The sequence below is a fragment of the Hippocampus bargibanti genome, linkage group LG06, assembly GCF_051943395.1.
Source record: "Hippocampus bargibanti isolate YZ-2025 linkage group LG06, ASM5194339v1, whole genome shotgun sequence".
Taxonomy (NCBI): domain Eukaryota; kingdom Metazoa; phylum Chordata; class Actinopteri; order Syngnathiformes; family Syngnathidae; genus Hippocampus; species Hippocampus bargibanti.
In genome coordinates, this window is record NC_142739.1 from 14,678,710 (window position 1) to 14,701,017 (window position 22,308).

General features: G+C 41.5%; 1 protein-coding gene across 4 annotated transcripts in view; it reads left to right on the plus strand.

The window, feature by feature from the left end:
- The window catches only part of cdkal1 (CDKAL1 threonylcarbamoyladenosine tRNA methylthiotransferase), a 304,188-nt gene that overhangs the window by 171,217 nt on the left and 110,663 nt on the right, over nt 1-22,308 (plus strand). For all 4 annotated transcript variants that reach the window (XM_088999350.1, XM_088999354.1, XM_088999351.1 and 1 more), the window contains one exon: nt 16,436-16,581. In XM_088999350.1, the coding sequence (XP_088855476.1) occupies nt 16,436-16,581 (146 nt within the window). The remainder of the gene's footprint in view (nt 1-16,435; nt 16,582-22,308) is intronic.

The window sequence follows — 22,308 nt, forward strand, 5'->3', positions numbered from 1 at the left end:
TCAGAATGGCATCTGTTGAACGGCGACTTAAAGCAGGAGGCCTGTCGTCTAGCGTTTTAACTAGCCACAGACCATCTTGCTAATGTGCGGCTGTTTCCTGCCTCTACTTTGCTCCACCTCACGAAACACTGCAGATGAAGGCAGAGGTATTGCCTCATGCTTCTCAGCAGTTGCGTGCACCTTTTCTTCATCTGGAAAGTGTTGTAATTGGCCCGTTTTCTTTTCCTGCTCCACTTAGTCGCAGTGTTTTTGTTATCCTGCTGAGAGTGTGGCTGAACTCATGGTCTGTGCTTTTATCATCTTAGACTTATACTTGAGCTTGCAAACGATAGAATTAATATCCTTATTTATCAAATAACCCTGGTTTTCAGTGTCCTTAAACAAAACAAAAATAAATTGCATATCTTCTGCTTTTGACAACATAGCATTGAGGAAGAAATAGTGAAAATGAAGTATTTCCATCATTTATAATGTCTGAAATGAAACAAATATTAAAACTGTCAATAAAGTAAATATTATTTTTTACAATATATATTTTTGTAACAAAAGGTGATCATAATTTAGTTCAAAGTACGTGAGTGAAAAGCCTTGCATTTTATGAAAGTGTGTTACGCGGCTGCTATAACTGCAAATCATTGGTTTGCAACAAATTTAACATGCATTTATTCATCTGAGACATGATTTCAATGCGCCCATGGAGAAATAGAGAAGGGCAAAGAAAAGCCTAGTATTTCAATAATGGACATTGCAACCCATTTGTGTTGGACTTGTTTTGTTTTGTTTTTTTCTTTAGATGTTTTTCATGTTGGGTGAAAAGTAGGTCAAATTGAATTTGATCTGAAAAAAAATATATCTTGTCGGACCACACGTATTTTTGTTTATTGCTATTTCCTGTTACAACGTGTACAACCGTGAAAAAAGTATTTAGTAAATTTGAGTAAAAAGACCATTTTCTCTCCCTCTCTCTCACCATCTCTCACTATACAGTAAAGTCTCGTTATATCGATATCGGATATATCGATAGTCCCGGTTATATCGATACTATTTCTATGCACGCACGGACAAAATTACATGCAAACAGGGTCGGATATATCGATAGTCCCGGTTATATCGATATTTTTTCGGACTCCCTTGAATATCGATATAACGAGACTTTACTGTATATATATATATATATATATATATATATATATATATATATATATTGTGATGTCACGAGAGGCTGTGTCCTGGAGGGCAAATACATCCCCTTAAGATGGCTCCACCCAGAGAGAGTCTTGGCCCCATCTGGTGGAAGGCAGCAATTAAAACCACACACCTGCAGCTGATCAGGGCTTGATTGGCAAGCAAGGCTCTTAAGGCAGAGAGCCTCTGAGTGTGGAGCTTGGGGAAAGACAAGCTCGATTGCTGTGCTCTGTGAAGAAGTTGATTGCTGCGTGGAACTCATTGCTAGTTGGGACCACACGACTGGACACTGGATTTGAACCTAGCTAAGGTGGCTAGGCTACATGAGGAGGACGTCAAGAGAGGTGAGGCCTAGAGATTCTTGGAAAAGAACTCCGTCTTCAGTTTTACCTCAGAAGAGACTTTATTTGGATTTAAGTATCAGAAGAGACTTTATTTGGATTTAAGTATCAGAAGAGACTTTATTTTGATAAGTATTGGAAGAGACACTATTCAAACCTTTGTTGCTTGTGAATTCCCCCTGGAACCCTTGATTAAAACCTTTTGTTTGTGTCCAAACCTGTCGTCCATTGCACTTCTTGTTATGTCCCGATGAGAGCTAGCCTCTCATGATATCACAATATATATATGTAAAACATACAGCTCCTGTTTGTATCTGTATGTGATAACTGCTACGTTTTGTTATTAAAAAGATCGACCCACTGTAGCAGCGACTGTGCGCAACATTTGCAATGCTGAGGGGCATTACTGTATGTTTCAGATGCGATTGCAGCAGTAATGAAAGACGTGAGCTCTGCTACGATTTTTTTTATTGTGCTCGCGTATGACAGGTCAAAACACGGAAGCCGGTTACGAGAACCCTCCAGCATAGGGCTAAACTAATACCAACTAGCATTAAAGGTAGAGAAAAGGAGTCTAAACATATCAGGAGAGCACTCACTAACTGTGGGTACCCTCAGTGGTCATTTAACAAATGTCAGAAAGAAAGAATAGGGAATGAAACCAATAATTCTCAAGATACAAAAAGGAGAGGAGTAGCAGTACCTTACATTGCAGGAGTTTCTGAAAAATTCAGAGTCCTTTGGCAACATAAAATTCCAACTTATTTCAAACTGATAAACACGTTAAGGCAAAAATTAGTGCATCCAAAAGTTAGGCTACCAAATGAAAAACAAAGTAATGTAGTTTATTCCATACATTGTAAGAATGAAAATTGTAAAGAGCAGTACATTGGGGAGACTCAACAAATTCTCAAAAAAAGACTTTATCAACATCGCTGGGATAATACAAGTGGGCCTCAATCGGCAGTGCATTTGCACCTTAAAGCTAGCAACCACTCATTTGACGACAATGAGGTTAAAATCTTAGCGAAAGAACATAGATGGTTTGAAAGGGGGGTAAAAGAAGCGATTCTTATAAAACAACAAAATCCTTCATTAAACCGGTCTGGTGGGGTGAGGTTCAATTTGGATCGTTCATACAATAGCCTGCTTAGGCAAATCAGTTTAGGCAACATTCGTCATGCTGATGAGGTGATACCGGTCGGAGTGGGGGAAATAGGCCAGTCGTTAGTCAGGAATGTAGGAACAATCAGTGGGGCCACAGGGAGGGGTCTACTGCTCCCCCCAACCTGAGAGTAGTGACCTATCATAGCTGTGCCATGCCTGGACATTAGGGACCATTAAAATGGGAATAATCCGTTCCCGGGTTAACATAAAATATACTTTTCAACTAAATAAGCCTTAAAACTACACACAATATACCTTATTCTATGTATAATAAATATGCTATTGTATTGCAATGAAAGAAATACACTACATTGTATCATAAAGTAAGTTAATTAGTGTTTACTATGTATTTTTTCTACATAATACTGAGCGTATTATGTCAATAACTCATTCACTGCCATTCACAAATGTATTCAGGAATTGAAAATCTGACGAAGATTCCCGAATGTGTTCGTTTTTTTTTTTTTTTTTTCTGATAAAGCCCTGACCATGGCATCTAGCAATGATTTTTCCTTTCCGCAAGGAGCAGCATTTCCCTTTTTTCCATGTTAGCGCTTTGTTCCAGCTTCAGCTGTTGTTTAAGCCCTATAGAAACCAATATGTATGTATTGCATTGTATTTTGGACAGCCAACCTCTTTTCAAGCTCATATAACTCCAGGCCCATATAATTTAGGAATTAACTTGTCTTTTCTGATGAAAGAAAATAGTATGTTTTATTACGCTGCATTGGTTGTTTATGTAGTCCTAAAACTCAATATTCTGTGGATCCTGGAATTCAAGTGACAATGAAAAAAACCCTGGCACTGGAGTGCACTAATTTTTGCCCATGCCTGGCAGTGAATTAGTTAATGACAGAGGGTGTCGATTTTTCCACATATTATAACCGTGCTGTGAAAGGTGCTGCATGCTGGTGTTATTCTCAAGGAAACATTAAGTGCAACCCTTGAGAGGTAGAATATGAGAAGCTTGGTTTCTCTTGACTGCTTCTGAATGCAGTTCCTACCAACTGGGATTTGACGTATTATCCTGGGAACAGAATGTAGAATATTTATTTTTCCCTCAGACTCTCTTGGGTATACGCATTTAATGCAACTTGTGGGTCTGTGTCTCGTCCTCTATATATTGTTTGTGTATATTGTTGTCTTCACAAATATGTGAGGTGTGCCAGTATAGCTCCAGGGCTACTCTCACAAAAAGAAGTAACATTTCCGCACTAGCAGCTGCACAGAAAAGCATTTAACACTCTAAAAAGCCAACAGTGCACCCGATAAGACAGTTGAGATGATGGTGGACTTCAGGAAACATCCATCACCACAGCTACCCCTCACACTATCCAACTGCCTGGTGTCAACCGTTGAGACCTTCAAGTTCCTGGGAATCACAGTCTCCCAGGACATGAAGTGGGAGGTCAACACCAACTCTATCCTGAAAAAGGCCCAACAGAGAATGTACTTCCTGAGGCTGCTAAAGAAGCATGGCCTGCCACAGGAGGTGCTGCAACATTTCTACACGGCTGTCATCGAATCCATCCTGTGTTCTTCCATCACCGTTTGGTTCGGGGCCGCCACAAAAATGGACAAAATCCGACTTCAACGGACAGTTAGGACGGCGGAAAAAATCATTGGCACCGCCCTACCCACTCTCGAGGACTTGCACACTGCAAGAATCCAAACTAGGGCGCGGAAAATCCTACTGGACCCTCCGCACCCTGCCCACCACCTTTTCCAGCTACTCCCCTCAGGCAGGCGCTACCGATCCATGCGCACCAAATCCAGCAGACATTTAAACAGCTTCTTCCCCCAAGCCATTAACTCTTTGAACTCTTTCAACAGTAGCCAAAATGGAACTGTATAGTGCCACTTAGCAGTTTTTTTTTTTTTTTTTTTTTTTTTTTTTTTTTTTTTTTTTTTTTTTTACAACGATCCTACTGCAGCGTGTTCTACCGGAAATTCCTTGTGTGTTCTACATACTTGGCAATAAAGATGATTCTGATTCTGATAATCTGATGCGCCTAATATGAAGAAACTCTCGTTAGATTTTCCATTCAGTTGTTTCGCCGTTATGTGCCATCTCGTAGTTGTATAAGATAAGAAAACCTTTATTTGTCTCACAATAGATACAGCAGCCAAAATGAAAGGGTGGAGGGGGTAAACTCCGAAGAAAGAAGTATTTCATGCACAATGTAATGTTTACGAGAGAAAAAAATATCTTACCCTAGGTTTTACCCGACACAAATTGACATGTGCAGTTGCTAACACACTCCAAAAAACAGTCCACCAATGGGGAACTGGGACCACCAACAGACAACAGCGTGTCAGTATCCAAGGCACCGTCTCCTCCATGAACTCGCTCTCCCCAGGGCTATGTGCAAAGCACCCTCCATTTCACGCTCCTGGTCTATGACTGCTCTGTGAAATCCCTGAATTGTCATAGAGTTAAGCTTGCGGACAAGATACCGGTAGTGGGACTCATCACGGATAACGTTGCGGTTGTGGCACTCATCACAGACAATGATGAATGCAAGCAAGTACAGTAAAGAGGTAGACCATTGGGTGGACTGATCAAAAGGTAACAACCTTTGAAGAACAAGTGTATGGTGTTGAGATGCTCCCTAAGCACTTTGGAGGAGCAGCAGCAGAAGTGGTCTCCATACACACGTAACTTGAGGTCCATCATTCTGAGGATGTCAAAACACCAAACCCAAAATACTTCTTGTCTGCCGAAGACGACTCAACAACACAATGTCTTCCTCTGTAAGTTATGACCTGGTGAATGGGGGAGCACTATCTTAAGGAGCTTCGACAGATATGAGGTGGAGAGTGCCTTGTGGCACTGTGACTGCTCAGCTACAGAAGAAGGCTTCTCCAATCTTGTTAAAAGCTGCTTGGAATATTGTGCAGAACAACTTCCCACCTTCACCATCAGAAGCAGAAAGAGGGTGCTTCACATTTTTATGCACACTTGCACGCACGGATATTTTTTTTCTTTTCCTCTGTTCAGGCAGGAGGCTAGGGAGCACGTGTGTATTCCCACCAGGGTGTGCAATAGCTTCTTTCTGTAACATGTTGACCACTTAATTTTTGAACACTTTTTTTTGGTCCACTCCTATATAATCTTGCAGATATCATGTTCAATTTAAAGCTCTTGCGTTTTCAATCTGCTTCATACTCACCTTTGCTACTTTGCATCTTTGCGCACATTCAGATGATCTCCTCAATCCATTTACTTCTCTTTTTGTGTTGTTCAATTTTTATTCTGTCACATATTTCAGACTTACTTGGCTAACCGACGACCTCATGTATCATATTTCATGCCATATCATTTGTAAATATAGAATAATATTTGTTGAATTGTTGAAAACAATCACGCGCTTGTGCACACTTACACCAGTGTGCACATTCAGTTTCCGCTTCAACCATACTCCCCCCGGAACCCAAAGAATTGGCGGTTTCCCGGGTGCTTCCCGGCGGGTCTCAAAGACCATCACTCCATTGCCGCCTGTGTGCATGGTTTGACTAGGCACTTCCAGCCACATCCTTGGCCTGTGCCCACCGTCGTTCCACATCGCCACAGGGGCGTTGCAGGGGGCTGCCAGGTAGTCCGGTTCGTTGGACTCCGCCTATGCCTACCCCCGGGTGCGGGTTTGGAACAGCCTTTGTCTGGTCTCTACCCTTCGACCTGTTCGGCTTGGGTGACCGTGCCAGGAGTGCAAGACTCCGGCCGACATAGCTCTCGGGGTCATGGAGACGCTCAAAGTGCCTCACCACGATAAGGTGGTGATCCCAGTCGAGCATGCACATATACACAGTTTCAATCCTTCTCTGAAGAGTATAAGCGAAAGGGGGGGGAGGTTCATTTTCAAATAACTTACAACCGGACCATATTTTACTGAGCGAATTACCAAACACGAAAGTTCATGTATGCACGTGATTTGAACAAAGAATGAAACATAATAAAGAAATGGGTTATCATTGAAGCTTTAGTTATTATATTTTTTTGTTATGGGTGTAAAGAGGGGGGATCCAGATTCACAATATTAATCAAACAGTGATTTGTAGAATTCTATTTTATCTGCAATGCAAGCCAGGAGATCATGTACAGAAAGGCCGTGGTTAATGGGCGAACCGTCAAAAAGTAAATTTTCGAAAGAAAACAAAAGATCACAGCATGTTTTGTTTTTGTCAAATAGAAGTGAACTATATGAAAGTTAATGTGTATTTCTTCTGAGATCTTTCAACTTAGTCTCCCCCATCCACAGATACCACATATGTACCTTTCCTTACAGTGCTATCTGATTTTAAAGGTCTGAATATGAGATCCTTTGAGCTAAGCCAGTTGTGATAGAAGGTTTCTGATTTGTGTCTATCCGAGCTGATACAGTAAAGATGAAAAGCATTTCTGTCTTGTTGCATGAACAAGAGTGAAAGGCTTTGGTGGGAGAGGGGGGTAAAAATGTCATACTGTTGTTAAACTGATAATCAGAACAAAAATGCACTTGGACCAAAATTTAACGGTAGAGTCTCATCAGTCCATGAGGTGTGTGTTATCGAGACATCGTTTTCTCTGTGGACTCACAAACGTGTCTGTGAGCACCGAAGAGGCCTGCGGTCCTCAGGGATCGCTAACGACAGAGATTCATATCAGTGCTATGGATAATGATTGGAGGATGGGATGCACTGTGTCAGACGCCCACAAAAAATGGCCCATGTGAATGAAGAGTCCTCCCCTTATAAAATTAATCCCGTCGTTGCCTTCAGCAGCCCTGCTTCTCATGCTACCACGTTTAGAGCCCGGTTGCCGCCGGTGCTCACATGCTCACACATCTTGATCATCTGGGAGTTGTCCCTGATAGGGAATCTTGACTACAACATATTGCCGTACCTAATAATGTATACCTCTTGCATACTAAAACAACACTAAGCTGCACACCAAAACCAGGAATTTCTTCATATAGATCCAGTTTATGCCTCGGTATCTATTGCTGAGCTACAGACAGACTGTATCAAAATAATTGACAGCTCACTAAGCTCAATTCGCAAGTGCTAAAGGCGACAGTATAGCTTGATCCCACTGTGCCCACGATGATCTGTTCATACTAATCAGTCTCAAAGTGGATATAAATGTCACAGCAATATGGGACTTGCAATGCTTACATTGACTTGTATTATGTTTCTCGGTTGGGGGAATTGTTTGTGATACTACAGGGAAGAAAAGCAAAACTCTGCAACAATTTGGAGCACAAACATGAGTTTATTTCTGCTCTTTTGAGGTCAATCCGATTACACAAGTGTTATTCTTAAAGATAAATATCAACATTCTTACATATAATAAACAATGGCATTTCTTTCCATGGATGTTAAATATCACATTACTGTTCACCACAAAACATAAAACTGATAATATGTTTTCTCAATATGGTACAGGCCTACGGTAGTTTTGAAATTGTATACCGAGACTTCCCACCTTATGAACGAGATACGTTCCGAGCGGTCGTTGGTAAGGCAAATTGGTTCGTCAGTTGCTTCATTGGCCTGAACTCATTGGCAACACTTCAGCTGATTGGTCAGCTAATTGGGCTTGCATATACATCCAGCATTTGAAACATCCAGTGTGTGTGCGTGCGTTTGTGTGTGTTCGTGAAGCACAGTGCGCAGGGAATCGCAAGCGAGCTCGGCCGGAAAAAGGCGCGCAATACAAAATCTAACTTGCAGCATATCTGTACGAACATTTTTAGACCCACAAAACTGTTTGTATGTACGTACGTAACTCGAATATTCGTAAGCTGAGGAGCGTCTGTAACTTCGGGCTCACACAAAAACTAATAATTAAATCAGTTGTCTAAACAGAGTAATTTGAAAGGGCTTTGAAGTAAAACATAATTCTTGTCAGCCCACCATGTGTAGACATTATTGAGGTTTGAATTGTATTCCTTAAAACTCTCTCTCTCTTTCTCTTTTTCTCTCTTTGTCTCTCTCTTTCTCTCTTTCTCTCTCTTTGTCTCTCTCTCTCTCTCTCTCTCTCTCTCTCTCTCTCTCTCTCTCTCTCTCTCTCTCTCTGTCTTTCTCTCTCACACACACATTCTCACACATTCTCTCACACATGTCGCAAGCTGATTTATGTCACCATTCAAGCGTCTTTTTTTCCCCAACCAAATTAATTCTTTCTAATTTGGAGCGAGTATTGGCCAACCTCCGCTGTGACTGAGGTCTGTGTGTTTCTGCGTGTCGACGTGTGCGTGTGTATGTACATTTGCCTGCTCGTGAAGTAGGAACCATCTTCAATAGATTTTAATGAAAAGATGGCCTGCAATCAGTACATTCTTGTCAGAAATCATTAAATCATTTCATTCTCCCCTCTCCTTTTCTCTTGCCCCTTCTTCTGGTGATTAGCATGCTAATGATACCACCTTGATTATGTCCATTAGACAAATTTGACATTTATGCTCTGTCCAGCCTTTTAGTGCCAGTTGTAAAAATTACAGTTAAAAAAATAACCCTGTTATATTCGTTAATATGCAGTTTTTAAAATGCATGTCCGTTTAAACATGTCATCCCCCACTCCCCAAAATATCAAACAACAATACAATCACTTGTTTTCATTGAGTGTCTTAATTTAATACATATCACCTACAAATGTGGTCTGTCACAGCATTATTATCATTTGAAGTATAGCAATTTGGGGTTTTGAGCTTGCACATACAGTATGTAAATCAATCAGTCCTTTCACATACTTATTTAGTTCGAAGCCTCCAGCTGGTTTCACTTTATAAGATTTAAAGGACAGGACTAGCGCTGTCAAGGAACCCCATTTTAATTGATATTAATGAATTAAGATGTGTAATAAATTGCTCTCATAATTTATGCTTTAATTGAATCCAAAAATTATCAAAAACATATTTTCATTTTAAATTAATTACATTTTTTGCGGCAGATAAAAACGGGGGAATTATAAGGTATTTTATCGTTTTTCAACAGACTTTGACAGATACGGTCATCACCATTTACTTTCTGCTGTATTTAAGACAACTCAACTGTATTTATAGGGCACTTTCTAACAGACAAGCTGCATACTGTACATGGACAACTATCATATACAGGTAACATCTGCGTTACGACCGGGTTCCGTTCCGACAAAACGGTCGTAAGTCAAACGGTCGTAAATTGAAATGCATTCAAAATGGCTGACGCGAGGTTTATACGACAGGATAGTATTCGATGTCAATCTGTGTTTTTAAACAACATTTTCTATTTAATACTATTATATATTAAAATGTTGACAGTTCATTTATAAATCTTATAACTTTTAGTGCCATTTTAAATGTTTTATATTTTGTATTATTGATCTTTATTACCGTGTCTGCGCACACACTTTCTGCTGACCCAAATCCGCACGGCTTCCCACGCATGCGAGCTGTCCAAAAATCGCTCTCGCTGCTAACAGAGAAGCCAGAAGAGGTCACCTGTCTCGAAGAGGCGGCGGGCGCCGACTGTGAGCCCGACACGGTGTTTGTGTCGCGGTGATCCCACCCACTCGAGTGCCGGTGTCAACCGACGCCGAGGCGTTGGTGGACAACCCCCCTGCCCTCCCAAATGCTGTGCGAGTGAGATGCTATCGTGCTGGAGAAAATTGGCCTACGTGTTTGTTAAGAAACAGTTATTTTGTATCCTCATGTTGTGCAATGCTGCGCCAGCAAATAAACATTCTACTTGTTCGATATTGTCGCGTTCGGATTGACAGCTTCCAATGCTATCAATTCCTTCATCAGGACGCTAAAACAGGACGTTGTCAACTTGTATTTGTACTTTGTATAACCTTGTCGTTTTTGGTATTATTTTGTATTATTCCCCTGGTCCTCTTTTTGGGACCAGCACTTTGTGTTGTCTCTTAATAAATCATCCTACACGGACCTCTGTCTCTGTCGCTTACTTGAGGATCCAGATATTCAATTTCGCTCCGACTAGTCGGCTGCTTTCTGCCTCGTTCGAAACGTGACATATCTAAAAAGAAGGACTATCTCGAGTCTTTTCTTTTACCAAATGCATCGCAAACACGCTGTGGTTTGTATCCTCATGTTGTGCAATGCTGCTCCAGCAAATAAACATCCTACTTCAAAAACACAGTGTATCGGTGGCAGCCGTAGTATTTTTTAAAAAAAGGTCTGGCGGTCGTGGTCGTAAGTACGGGTGGTCGTAACTCGCAGCGATCGTAAATCGTATGCTACCTGTATAGCCAATAAAGCAGTCACAAAGATAGTAGAAAGCACCACAGAGTAAAACTGAGATCAAGTCTGAATTATACTGCATACCACCGGTCACATGCCAAAGTGTATAAATGAGTTTTGAGGCAGGTTTTAAAGATGGGCAGCAAGGGGGCTTGCTCAGTAGCAGGGAGAGACCAGCAACGGAAATGGCTCAATCATCTCTGAGCCTCCGTTTAGTTTTTGGCAGATATAATTACTGTATGTCTGGTCAGCAGTCCTAAGGTGCCGGGAAGGTGTGTTGGGGTGGATGAGCTCAGAGAGGTAAGGAGGAGCGAGGCCATTTACATACAAATAATAAGATCTTGAAAAAAACTAAAATGTATATGGAGTCAGTGAAGGGATGCCAGAGTAGGAGTTGTGTGCACCCTTTTACAGTCAACAGGCGAGCCGCAGCATTCTGGACCAGCTGGATATACTTGGTGGCGGATTGGCTGACTCCAAAGCAAAGCGCATGACAGTAATCAAGCCGGCATGAATTACTGCTTCAAGGTGCTCATAAGAAAGGAGAGGTTTTATTTTAACTAGCTGCATCGGGTGAAAGTAGCTGGATTTAACAACAGCACCAACAAGTGCAAGTCCCACCTGCAGTCTTTAGTTTTGACCACGAGGGCAAACATCACTGTTTAATTTGTTTTTGTAAAATCTCCAAAGAATTATGGCATAAAACAAAAATAAATGATCAGGTCCTTAAAATGTGCTTTGGTTAATCCATTAATAACAGTAAAAACACTTATCTGAGCAAATGAACTTACTTCAGATAATAATCAACTAAATATCAAAACAGACCCTTAAATCTCTTAAATCACAGTGCTTCAATAAACCTCAATCACTACCAGGAGGCAACAGAGGACACAGCAGCTATGCTAACGTCATGCCTCAACCATGGGGTGTTCTCCTCGACTTTAGTTTGCCGAAGAGCTTTGCTAGCTAAATTGTTAATGATTTCATGCTAACATTAACTATGGCTCCACTCGCGACTGAGTGCTTTCCATTGATGTGGTGGGCTAAATTTGAGCTGCTTAGGTGGTAATCAGACCCTTTCTTACAAACAATCTACCTTTATCAATCGCGCCGTCAGGGTGTTTTTGGAATGTAAATTGTCCATTCATTATGCCAAGACCTCTCACACGCTTGAACCCGGCTCATTGCATCTTACCTGGCCTGCTCAACTCAAATGGTAGCCAATCAGTTTATGCTAAACAAGCCAAAACACAATTACAGCCGATCAGAATCAGAATCATCTTTATTGCCAAGTATGTAGAACACACAAGGAATTTGTTTCCGGTAGAACACGCTGCACTAGTATCGTTGTCAAAAAAACTGCTAAGTGGCACTATACAGTTCCATTTTGGCTACTGTTCAAAGAGTTCAAAGAGTTAATGGCTTGGGGGAAGAAGCTGTTTAAATGTCTGCTGGATTTGGTGCGCATGGTTCGGTAGCGCCTGCCTGAGGGGAGTAGCTGGAAAAGGTGGTGGGCAGGGTGCGGAGGGTCCAGTGGGATTTTCCGCGCCCGTGTTTGGATTCTTGCAGGGTGCAAGTCCTCGAGAGTGGGTAGGGCGGTGCCAATGATTTTTTCCGCCGTCCTAACTGTCCGTTGAAGTCGGATTTTGTCCATTTTTGTGGCGGCCCCGAACCAAACGGTGATGGAAGAACACAGGATGGATTCGATGACAGCCGTGTAGAAATGTTGCAGCACCTCCTGTGGCAGGCCATGCTTCTTTAGCAGCCTCAGGAAGTACATTCTCTGTTGGGCCTTTTTCAGGATAGAGTTGGTGTTGACCTCCCACTTCATGTCCTGGGAGACTGTGATTCCCAGGAACTTGGAGTCTCAACGGTTGACACAAGGCAGTTGGATAGTTTGAGGGGTAGCTGTGGTGGTGGATGTTTCCTGAAGTCCACGATCATCTCAACTGTCTTGAGCGTGTTCAGCTCCAGGTTGTGATGGTTGCACCAGAGCTCCAGCTGCTCCACTTGTTGTCGGTACGCAGACTCGTCGCCGTCTTTGATGAGACCGATGACCGTGGTATCGTCTGCGAACTTACTGAATTTGACAGCTGGGTGCGTTGAGGTGCAGTCGTTCTTGTAGAGAGAGAAGAGCAATGGAGAGAGGACGCATCCCTGCGGGGCTCCAGTGCTCGTGGTTCGTGTTGTGGATGATATATTTCTCAGTCTGACCTGTTGTGTCCGTCCTGTCAGGAAGCTGAGGGTCCACGGGCAGATCGTAGGGGACACACCAAGCTGGAGAAGTTTGGGGATGAGGAGTTCTGGGATGATGGTATTGAACGCAGAGCTGTAGTCCACAAACAGGATCCTTGCGTAGGTTCCTGTGTTGTCAAGGTGGTCGAGGATGTGGTGCAGTCCGATGTTGACTGCATCCTCCACAGACCTGTTTGCCCGGTAGGCAAACTGAAGAGGATCTAGCAGAGGTCCGGTGATGTTCTTTAGGTGGTTCAGCACGTGGCGTTCAAAGGACTTCATGACCACAGACGTTAGAGCAACAGGTCTATATTCGTTCAATCCCGAGGGTGCTGGTTTCTTTGGAACTGGGACAATAGTAGACTGTTTGAAGCAGGATGGGACTTCACACTGCTCCAGGGATCGGTTGAAGATTTGTGTGAAGACCGGATCCAGCTAGTCAGCGCAGATTTTCAGGCAGGAGGGGGACACTCTGTCAGGTCCCGCAGCTTTCTTGATCTTCTGCTGCTTGAAGAGCCGTCTAACGTCTAGTTTCTGTCTGTAGGGCAGAGGGCGGAGATACGGTAGTTTCTGGTAACGGTGGGCAGACCAGGGAAATGGGTATGTCCTTTTCAAATCGGCAAAAGTATTTATTTAACTCATCAGCCATACCATTGTTGTACACTGCTTGGGGGGATGGTAAACGATAATTTGTTATTGCTTTCAGGCCATTCCACACTGATGCAGAGTCGTTAGCGGAGAACTGTTTGTTAAGCCTCTCCGCATAACTTTTCTTTGCGATGTTAATTTCCTTCGTCAGCCTGTTTCGGGCGAGTTTGTAAACTGCTCGATCGCATGGCTTGTTGTTGAATGAGTGGAAGGACTTTGTTGGTACACACATGTCCTCACAGAAACTGATGTATGATGTGTCTGTGTATTCATCCAATGTGCCCGTTGAAGTTTCAAAGACGCTCCAATCAGTGCAGTCTAAGCATTCTTGTAGCGATAACTTTGCTTCATCTGTCCATTTTTTAACTGTCTTGACGACCGGTTTTACACATTTGAGTTTCTGTTTGTATGTGGGAATTAAGTGGATTAAATAGTGGTCAGAAAGACCCAATGATGCATGCGCAACAAACCGGTATGCGCCTTTGAGTGCTGTGTAACAATGATCTAGAATGTTTTCTCCTCTGGTGAAACAGTCAATATGCTGCTTATATTTGGGAAGTTCACGGTTTAAACGTGTTTGATTAAAATTGCCCAAAATGATCAGGGGTGATTCTGGATATTTTAGTTCGAATTGGTATACACGCGTATATCAATGTCTGCTTCAGGCTGTGACTGAAGTTGTTTGCCCACCCTCAACAACGCAATCACAAGAAGCTAACACATTAAATGGGACATTCTAAAAAGGCAACCCACGTACAGAAACAAAAATATTTGAGCTTAAAGGACAACCGACGTCTCCCGACAAGTTGCGTCCATAATTTGTAAAATGGCTTCAAATGACTTCTACTGAGCATATTTTACAAAGATTCCACCGCATATAGCTATATTTTACGATTTAAGACTCGCCCTGAATATTCCGGAAGTCTTGTTTTTGAGTTGGTGACGAGTCCTCACCCTACGTCACTGAAGGAACGCCCCTGACCGAAAAAAGGACACATAATAAAGGCAAATCCAATCCAATCCAATCCATTGTAGCAGTCTTTCCATCACGTCAATGCATTTTGCTGTACGTGTTTGGTCTGAAAACTTCGTGTTGCACCAAAAAGAGGCAGAAGAGGGCGACAAAGCTCAGTGTAAGGAATTAATCAGCCTGTGGAAACGGGCTGATTAATTCCTTACGCGGATCTTTGTCGCCATTTTCTGCCTCTTTTTTGGTGCTACATTTCCCCCCTATTGCCTCAAAATGGCACAGAATAAATTATTTAATCGATTGCAAACATGTATGCTTTCCTCTTCAGAACTATTTGAATCATATTCATAACTGGATGAGTAACAACAAAGCATATTCTCCGAATCTGAAGCCATTGTTTTGATTCTCCAGCAAGGCAAGACGTCTTGGGGTGACGTGACGAACAAGGGGGCGGGACCATCTGAAACTGGCCACTTCCAGGTTCAATTTGAAGTAGTTTTTGGACACTTTAAGTCATTTTTATTGGTGTTTTGCATTTCACTAAAAATATCATACCGCATGTATTGGGTATTTTAGATTTTAAAATATTTTTCTGATGTCAGTTAGGAAACAAAAAAGTGACGTAGGTTGTCCCTTAAGTTTACAGGCAAAGTCTGCAATCCAGATTTATATCCGCAATACTCGTCATTACCAGATGACATCAGTTCGGAAGGGTACAAACCTAATTGTAAGTTGGGACTTTCTGTTGGTCAATAAAAGCTGAATACAATGATGTGTTTTGGGTATTTTAGATGCTATAAAACGTTTTTCTGGTGTCAGTTAGGAAACAAAAAAGTGATGTCGGTTTTCCTTTAAAATACAGATGAACACTATTTAAAAAGCATAAAGTGTTAAATATATGCCTCAATCTAGAGTGTATATTTTATACTCTTGCATGATGTACAGTTCTTTTTTCTGAACGATGTTTGTCGAGTTGTACAGTTCAGTTTTCTGACACGTTTATACTTTTTCCTTTTGACACTATCTCGTTTTTTTTCCTGTAACATTTTAGTGTGCAGTTGTACAATTCAGTCTTCTGAATCATTTTTGTGCATGCAATACTTCTTTTCTACCTCCCCCCACCCCTTTCAACTTTGCTGCTGTAGATTGCAAATGTCCCCATTATGTGACTATTCATGTTTCTTATCTTAAAAATAGTTACTGCAATTATTTACTGTTATAATTTGCCAACTCGAAAGAATTGGATTGGATTTTGGATTGGATTTGCCTTTATTACCCCTTGAAGGGAAAAGCCGAAAGGAAAAGAAGAGGAGTCTCGCAGTGGAGAAATTTACATTTCACAGCAGCAAAGTGATGAAAGGAATGAAAGTACAAAAACAAAATACATGAGCTGCTGGAAAGTCAGCCACTCTCGCGAAGATGAAGAAGGCATATAACAAGCACACTCGTGCGAGAGCATGCGTGCCGAAATGGACACAGAATGGACACTTTAAAAAGGGGAAAGAAAATAGTCTGTGCAGAGAGAGAACAATAAAACACCATGACAATCAAGTCAACAAATGAAGACTTTTACATGGTTCCAAAGCTGCTTTTGGAACCTGTCACAAATACCTTTCAACGTTTTGCAATGTTGCTAGCCCTTCATTGTCTGTTCTGTGACTCTTTAGGAGATGGCGAAGATCTTGAATCATCCGCGTGTTTATGCCTTCCTTCATGTTCCTGTGCAGTCAGCCTCTGACAGCGTCCTCATGGACATGAAGAGGGAGTATTGCATTGACGACTTCAGAAGAGTGGTTGACTTCTTGAAAGAACGGTAAGGCACGCTGTTGACCTTTTGTGGACTTGTGGTATTGGAGCGAGTCATGACCTTAACGATGTGTTCATCATCCATCAGTATTGCTGTTTGGTAGACCAAGATTGTTTTTTGGACCCTCCTTTTTATTATGTTGGCAAGACTTTCTGACTTGGCTCAAATGTATCTTGCAATTTTCTTCTGTCGGCAATCTTTGTGTGTTTAGCACCTGATTTGAAAAGAAAACAATTGACGTCACAGAGTACCGGTCCTGTAGGTTTGTAGGTGACCGCCCTGCAGTTGCATCATGGGAATAAAGCAAACATTAAAATAGAGCTAAACCTTGGGTATTTCCAATGTGCAAATAGTGCCCATTTGGCCTTGTGATATTTGCACATGTGACACTTGTATCACTCTAACAATATCACACATACTAAATGCCATTTTATCTCTACTCTTTGTTTCACAGTCCTTTGCTCAGATTAGTTGTCCTTATGCCTGGAGTGAAGTTTATTTATTTTCATGTATTTTCCTTCAATAATGCTTTTGTCAACGGTGACAAGGGAAAACGTTTCACTGATGTGTCAGCACTGATTCTGCAATGCGTGTGACCATCCAGTCCTTGAAGCTTAATTTAGTTGTCAAATTTCCCATTGACATCACTAAGGATAATTTCCTCTCTAGACCTTACTTTCTATCCATCCACCCATCCACCCATCCATCCATTTACCGTACCGCTTTATCCTCATGAGGGTCGCGGGGGATGATAGGCAGGGGTCACCCTGAATTGGTTGCTAGCCAATCGCATGGCACACCGAGGCAAACAACCGTTCACTCTCACACTCACACCTAGGGACAATTTAGCAGTGACGTGCAGTCAGGGAAGGCAGGTGAGGCAGTGCCTCACCTGTCATCATGGAAATATCAAATGAAAAATTAAACAGTTATATTTATTTAGTTATTTGTACTTTACTGGTGTATATAATTTACAGTCACTGTACATAATAAACAATGTACTACAGTGTTTATTTTATTTTATTTTTAATCAAAACTGTGTGCATAGGTGAGGCACACAGTTCTCCTGCCTCATGACAGGGGGCGCTGGTGATTACGGATTCTTCTAGCGCCTCCTCGGCTGCAGAATAATAGAATTAGTAAGAGCAAGCAACAGTAAACAGTTAGCAAGTTAAGTGCAACCATCCAGTCATTTTTTCGTGTTGCTTGGCCTTATTTTCAGAATGGAGGATTACATATCTAAATTGAAAGAAATAGAGATTTTAAAAGATTTTAAAACTGAAGAAAGATAAGGAAGGCTTCTACAAAGAAGTTATTGATGCCTTTCTTCAGAAGGAGCGGCGCATGGACTTCATTTATAAGTAAAGGTAACACGATAATCAGGTTTTTTTAATTATTTGTTTCTATGCTACAGTTTATATAAAGAATGCTGACATGACATTTTAAACAAAACATGTTGCCAATGACTGACTGTGATGACGTCGGTGCCTCACCAGCCATGAACCTCACCGCAATTTAGAGTGTTCAATCAGCCTACCATGCATGTTTTTGGAATGTGGGAGTAAACCGGAGGACCCGGAGAAAACCCACGCGGGCTCAGGGAGAACGTGCAAACTCCACACAGGGAGGACATACCGGGTCTTGAACTCAGGACCTCTGCACTGTGAAGCTGCCGTGCTAACCACTACTGGGCCGCCTCCTGATCTGATTCTGAAATATGACTATTAAGCAGGACCCCTCCCCTGTGGCATTGTGCACAAAAAGAAAACATAATGTACGTTTGTAAAAATAATCCATTTGTGATTGATTGTTGCTGTGCTCAAATTTCAATAATACAACAATAAGAGATTCATACAAAAATGATTTGAAGGCTCATATCTGGCTCAAATCTCTTTGTATTGACAAGTGATTTTGGAGTAAGATGTGTATATTATATGCAAGGACGTTATTGTGGTTGCCAGATGATAACCTCTTATCCTTAAGTAAGCCCTGAAATTAAATGGCGAGCATACATGTTTTCAGATAAGCGGTCGATGTGGTATTTGTGGTTCAACACAATGTTTAGTTGACAAATAGGACATTTCATTCATTGTGCCAGTTTGCTCTGATGTTTTATCTAACTTATTGTCCTGTTGCAGATTAAATATGTTAAGGAAGATATAGGTTGACCTAAAGCAAGCGAAATCCATTTATTTTACAATTGAGTGCATGTATATAAACTCTAGCTTTTATATAGGTCAACACTAGGCTTAAATTTAAGCTGGTTGGTACAAAAAAATAATAAATAAAGTGACATTGTCCTCCTGGACAACTATTTTACTTTGTGTTTATTTTATTTTGTATGACCATATGTATAGTATATTCATAGGTCTCACATGATTTCCCCAAGAGTTTGTTAATGTGCTGTAATTTGCTCATATTTTCAGTTACTAAAACAGTAATTCGATAATCTTTCATTTTCAGCATGCAGTACGGCTCCAAATGACACACATTTTTTGCCTTTACATAATACTGTGACTGTAAAGTGACCTTGAAAGTTTTGAAAGGCACTTATAAATGAAATGTATTATCATTATAAATAATAATAATAATACATTTTATTTCAAGCGCCTTTCAAAACACCCAAGGACACTTTACAATAAAAACAATAAAACAAAGCGCATAACAATAAAACCATAAGTAAAATGATATATAATAAAATAGCAGATAGAACTATACATTGAAAGCAATTTTAAACAAGTGGGTTTTGAGGTGAGCCTTGAAAATAGGGAGGGAGTCAATATTGCGGATGTTGGGTGGAAGAGAATTCCAGAGTTTGGGAGCAGAGCGGCTGAAAGCTCTGCAACCCATCCTGGTGAGACGGGCAGAGGGCACATAGAGGTGAAGGGAGGATGAAGATCTGAGGGACCGAGAGGGAACGGAGATTTGAAGCAGGTCAGAAAGATAGGGATGGGCAAGGTTATGGATGGCTTTGAATGTAAACAGAAGTATTTTGAATTCGATACGATGTTTAACAGGGAGCCAGTGGAGTTGCTGGAGGACAGGGGTGATGTGGTGAAAGGAGGGGGTTCTAGTGATGATCCGGGCTGAAGAATTTTGGACGAGTTGGAGTTTATGGAGAAATTTCTGGTTGATACCGAAGAGAAGTGCGTTGCAATAATCGATGCGGGAGGTGACGAGACTGTGGATAAGGATAGCAGTGGTGTGAGGGGTGAGCGAGCGACGGAGACGGTTAATATTACGGAGGTGGAAATAAGCAGACCGAGTTATGTTATTTATATGGGACTGAAAAGATAATGAGCTATCGAGGATGACACCCAGGCTCTTGACCTGAGGGGAGGGGGACACGGTTGAACTGTCAATGGTGAGAGAGAAACTGTGATTATGATTATGATTAATACAAAATTCCATAGCTGAACTGCACTGTGAAGCAGATATGTGAACCAGTTGACCACTGTCCCTCTTAATTGCCAACCATAAAAACTGTAAATATTTTATGTTGAATTGTTTTATTATGTCTCTCCTCTCTCTCTTTTTCACACATATGGCCTTTGCAATTTACAGTTTTTTTAGGTCACGCTTGCATGTTTACAGTCCCATATTTCTCATCAAAATTCATGTTAGGTTTAAAATTTCATTTTGCCATCTCAGTGGTATAGCACTATCCGTTATGTCAAGCCTGTCTTAAAGTTTTGTAGGTGCCTGATTCTTTTCTCTGGGCTGGAGACTGAACAATTCGTTTTTTAACCCTTGAACATTTAGCATTAACATTTAACATAACATTCGTTTTTTTACCCCTTTAACATTGACTCTTGTCTTGGGATGTTGATTTGGGTCTAATCGAATGGTTTGGCTGAGTAAAGGTCTCCTCCACTGTCTCCAAGTTGTTGTTTTAGTGTTCAGATGAAATTCAACACAGTGACACTAATCCGAAAAGGTCATGACAAATATCTCAGGAGACGCACACAAGATTACCACACTCAATGCATCTCATTCATCATAAGATCTTGTTCATACTGGCAGACAACACCGCCATGCAAGTTGTCTTTGTATATATGTATGCGTGGTCAGACTGTTGCTGGCCTATGTTACCTAATCATCTTGGTTACGTGAACTCAGTGCCAGTACTTATCTCGCCCTTGGCCCAATTTACCTGTAGCAGTAATAACTGGGAGGCAACTCTATGTGTAGGAGACAGTCCAAGGCAGGCCAAAACATATGACTCCTCTGTTGGATGCCACAAGAGGATGTAAGTTCAACCCAAAGTAACGGGAAAAAAGTAATCCACAAGAGAAATTAAGAAGGATGCACTGAAAATTTACAAATTTTCAACTGAAATTGGCCCAAATTTGTAATTATCATTTTCACCCGAAAGACTTTTTTGTTGCCAACGTAACAGTAGCCAAAATGGAACTGTATAGTGCCACTTAGCAGTTTTTTTGACAACGATACTAGTGCAGCGTGTTCTACCGGAAACAAATTCCTTGTGTGTCCTACATACTTGGCAATAAAGATGATTCTGATTCTGATTCTGATGACAGGATGAAAAGAACATGTGGGTTAAAGCATGAAAGTTCATCGTCTTGCTTCCGCTTGTTAGCAGGCATCACACTACCGTGCTGAAATGAAACAAATATTGTATTGCCTTTGATCAGGCGGGAGATGGCCGGCCGAATTGTGGGCCTTCCAACAGAACTTGTGTTATCATTATTAACTCATTCACTGCCATTCCAGAATTTATTCGGGAATTGAAAAGCATGACGTGGAGCACCATTGCCGAATTTGTTCAGGTTTGGTTTTTTTCTTGCAGGGTATGTTTCAAGCTTCAGTCAGCCTTTCTACAGCCACCCTCACTTTCAATGCAGATAACTCCAGAGCCAAGTAACCTCAAAATGAACTTTTTTTCTGATGAAAGAAGAAAGCCTAAGGTTTCTTACGCTGCAGTGAATGTTTATGTAGTCCTAAAACTGAATATTCGGTGGGTTCTGGAACTTCAGTGTACATGACAAAAAACATGGCACTGGGGTGGAAATATTTGCACATTGTCTGGCAGTGAATGAGTTAAGAAAAGGAAAGTTATTGTGATTCATTTTAGTTTTTTAATCTGGCAGGGAGGCTTGAGCCAACAGTGCTACCTTAAATTGACGCCTGACCCTGATTAGCTCTTGGAGTAGTCAACAGAATGTGTCTTGTGTTTTTATTTGCATTAAGATGGGATTTTGTTTTATGACCACTTTATGCAGAAATCCAGGTACAGTCTTTCTTGTTTGCAGTTTGCAGTTTGTCTTGCAGCTAGCTGTAATTACGTCCCAGCTTGTTTCGAGGACCTGGCAAGATTAGGAATTCCAATCCTAAAGTGAAAGCTTGAGTCATGAAGTGACTAATTCATGTCTCTAGACTTGTAGTGTTCTATGTCACACAAAACCTGGAAGGGTATTCCCGTGTGTGTGTGTGTGTGTGTGTGTGTGTGTGTGTGTGTGTGTGTGTGTGTGTGTGTGTGTGTGTGTGTGTGTGTGTGCGCGCGCGCGCGAGTGCGTGTGTGTGTGTGTGTGTGTGTGTGTGTGTGTGTGTGTGTGTGTGTGTGTGTGTGTGTGTGTGTGTGTGTGTGTTTGTGTGTGTGTGTGTGTGCGTGTGTTCGTAGGTGGTCAGGTTGGGAGGCTCACAGATGACTATTAGTGCTTTGTTAGGCCAAATGAAGTTAACCACAAAGCAAGAGACAGACCAACTCTGATT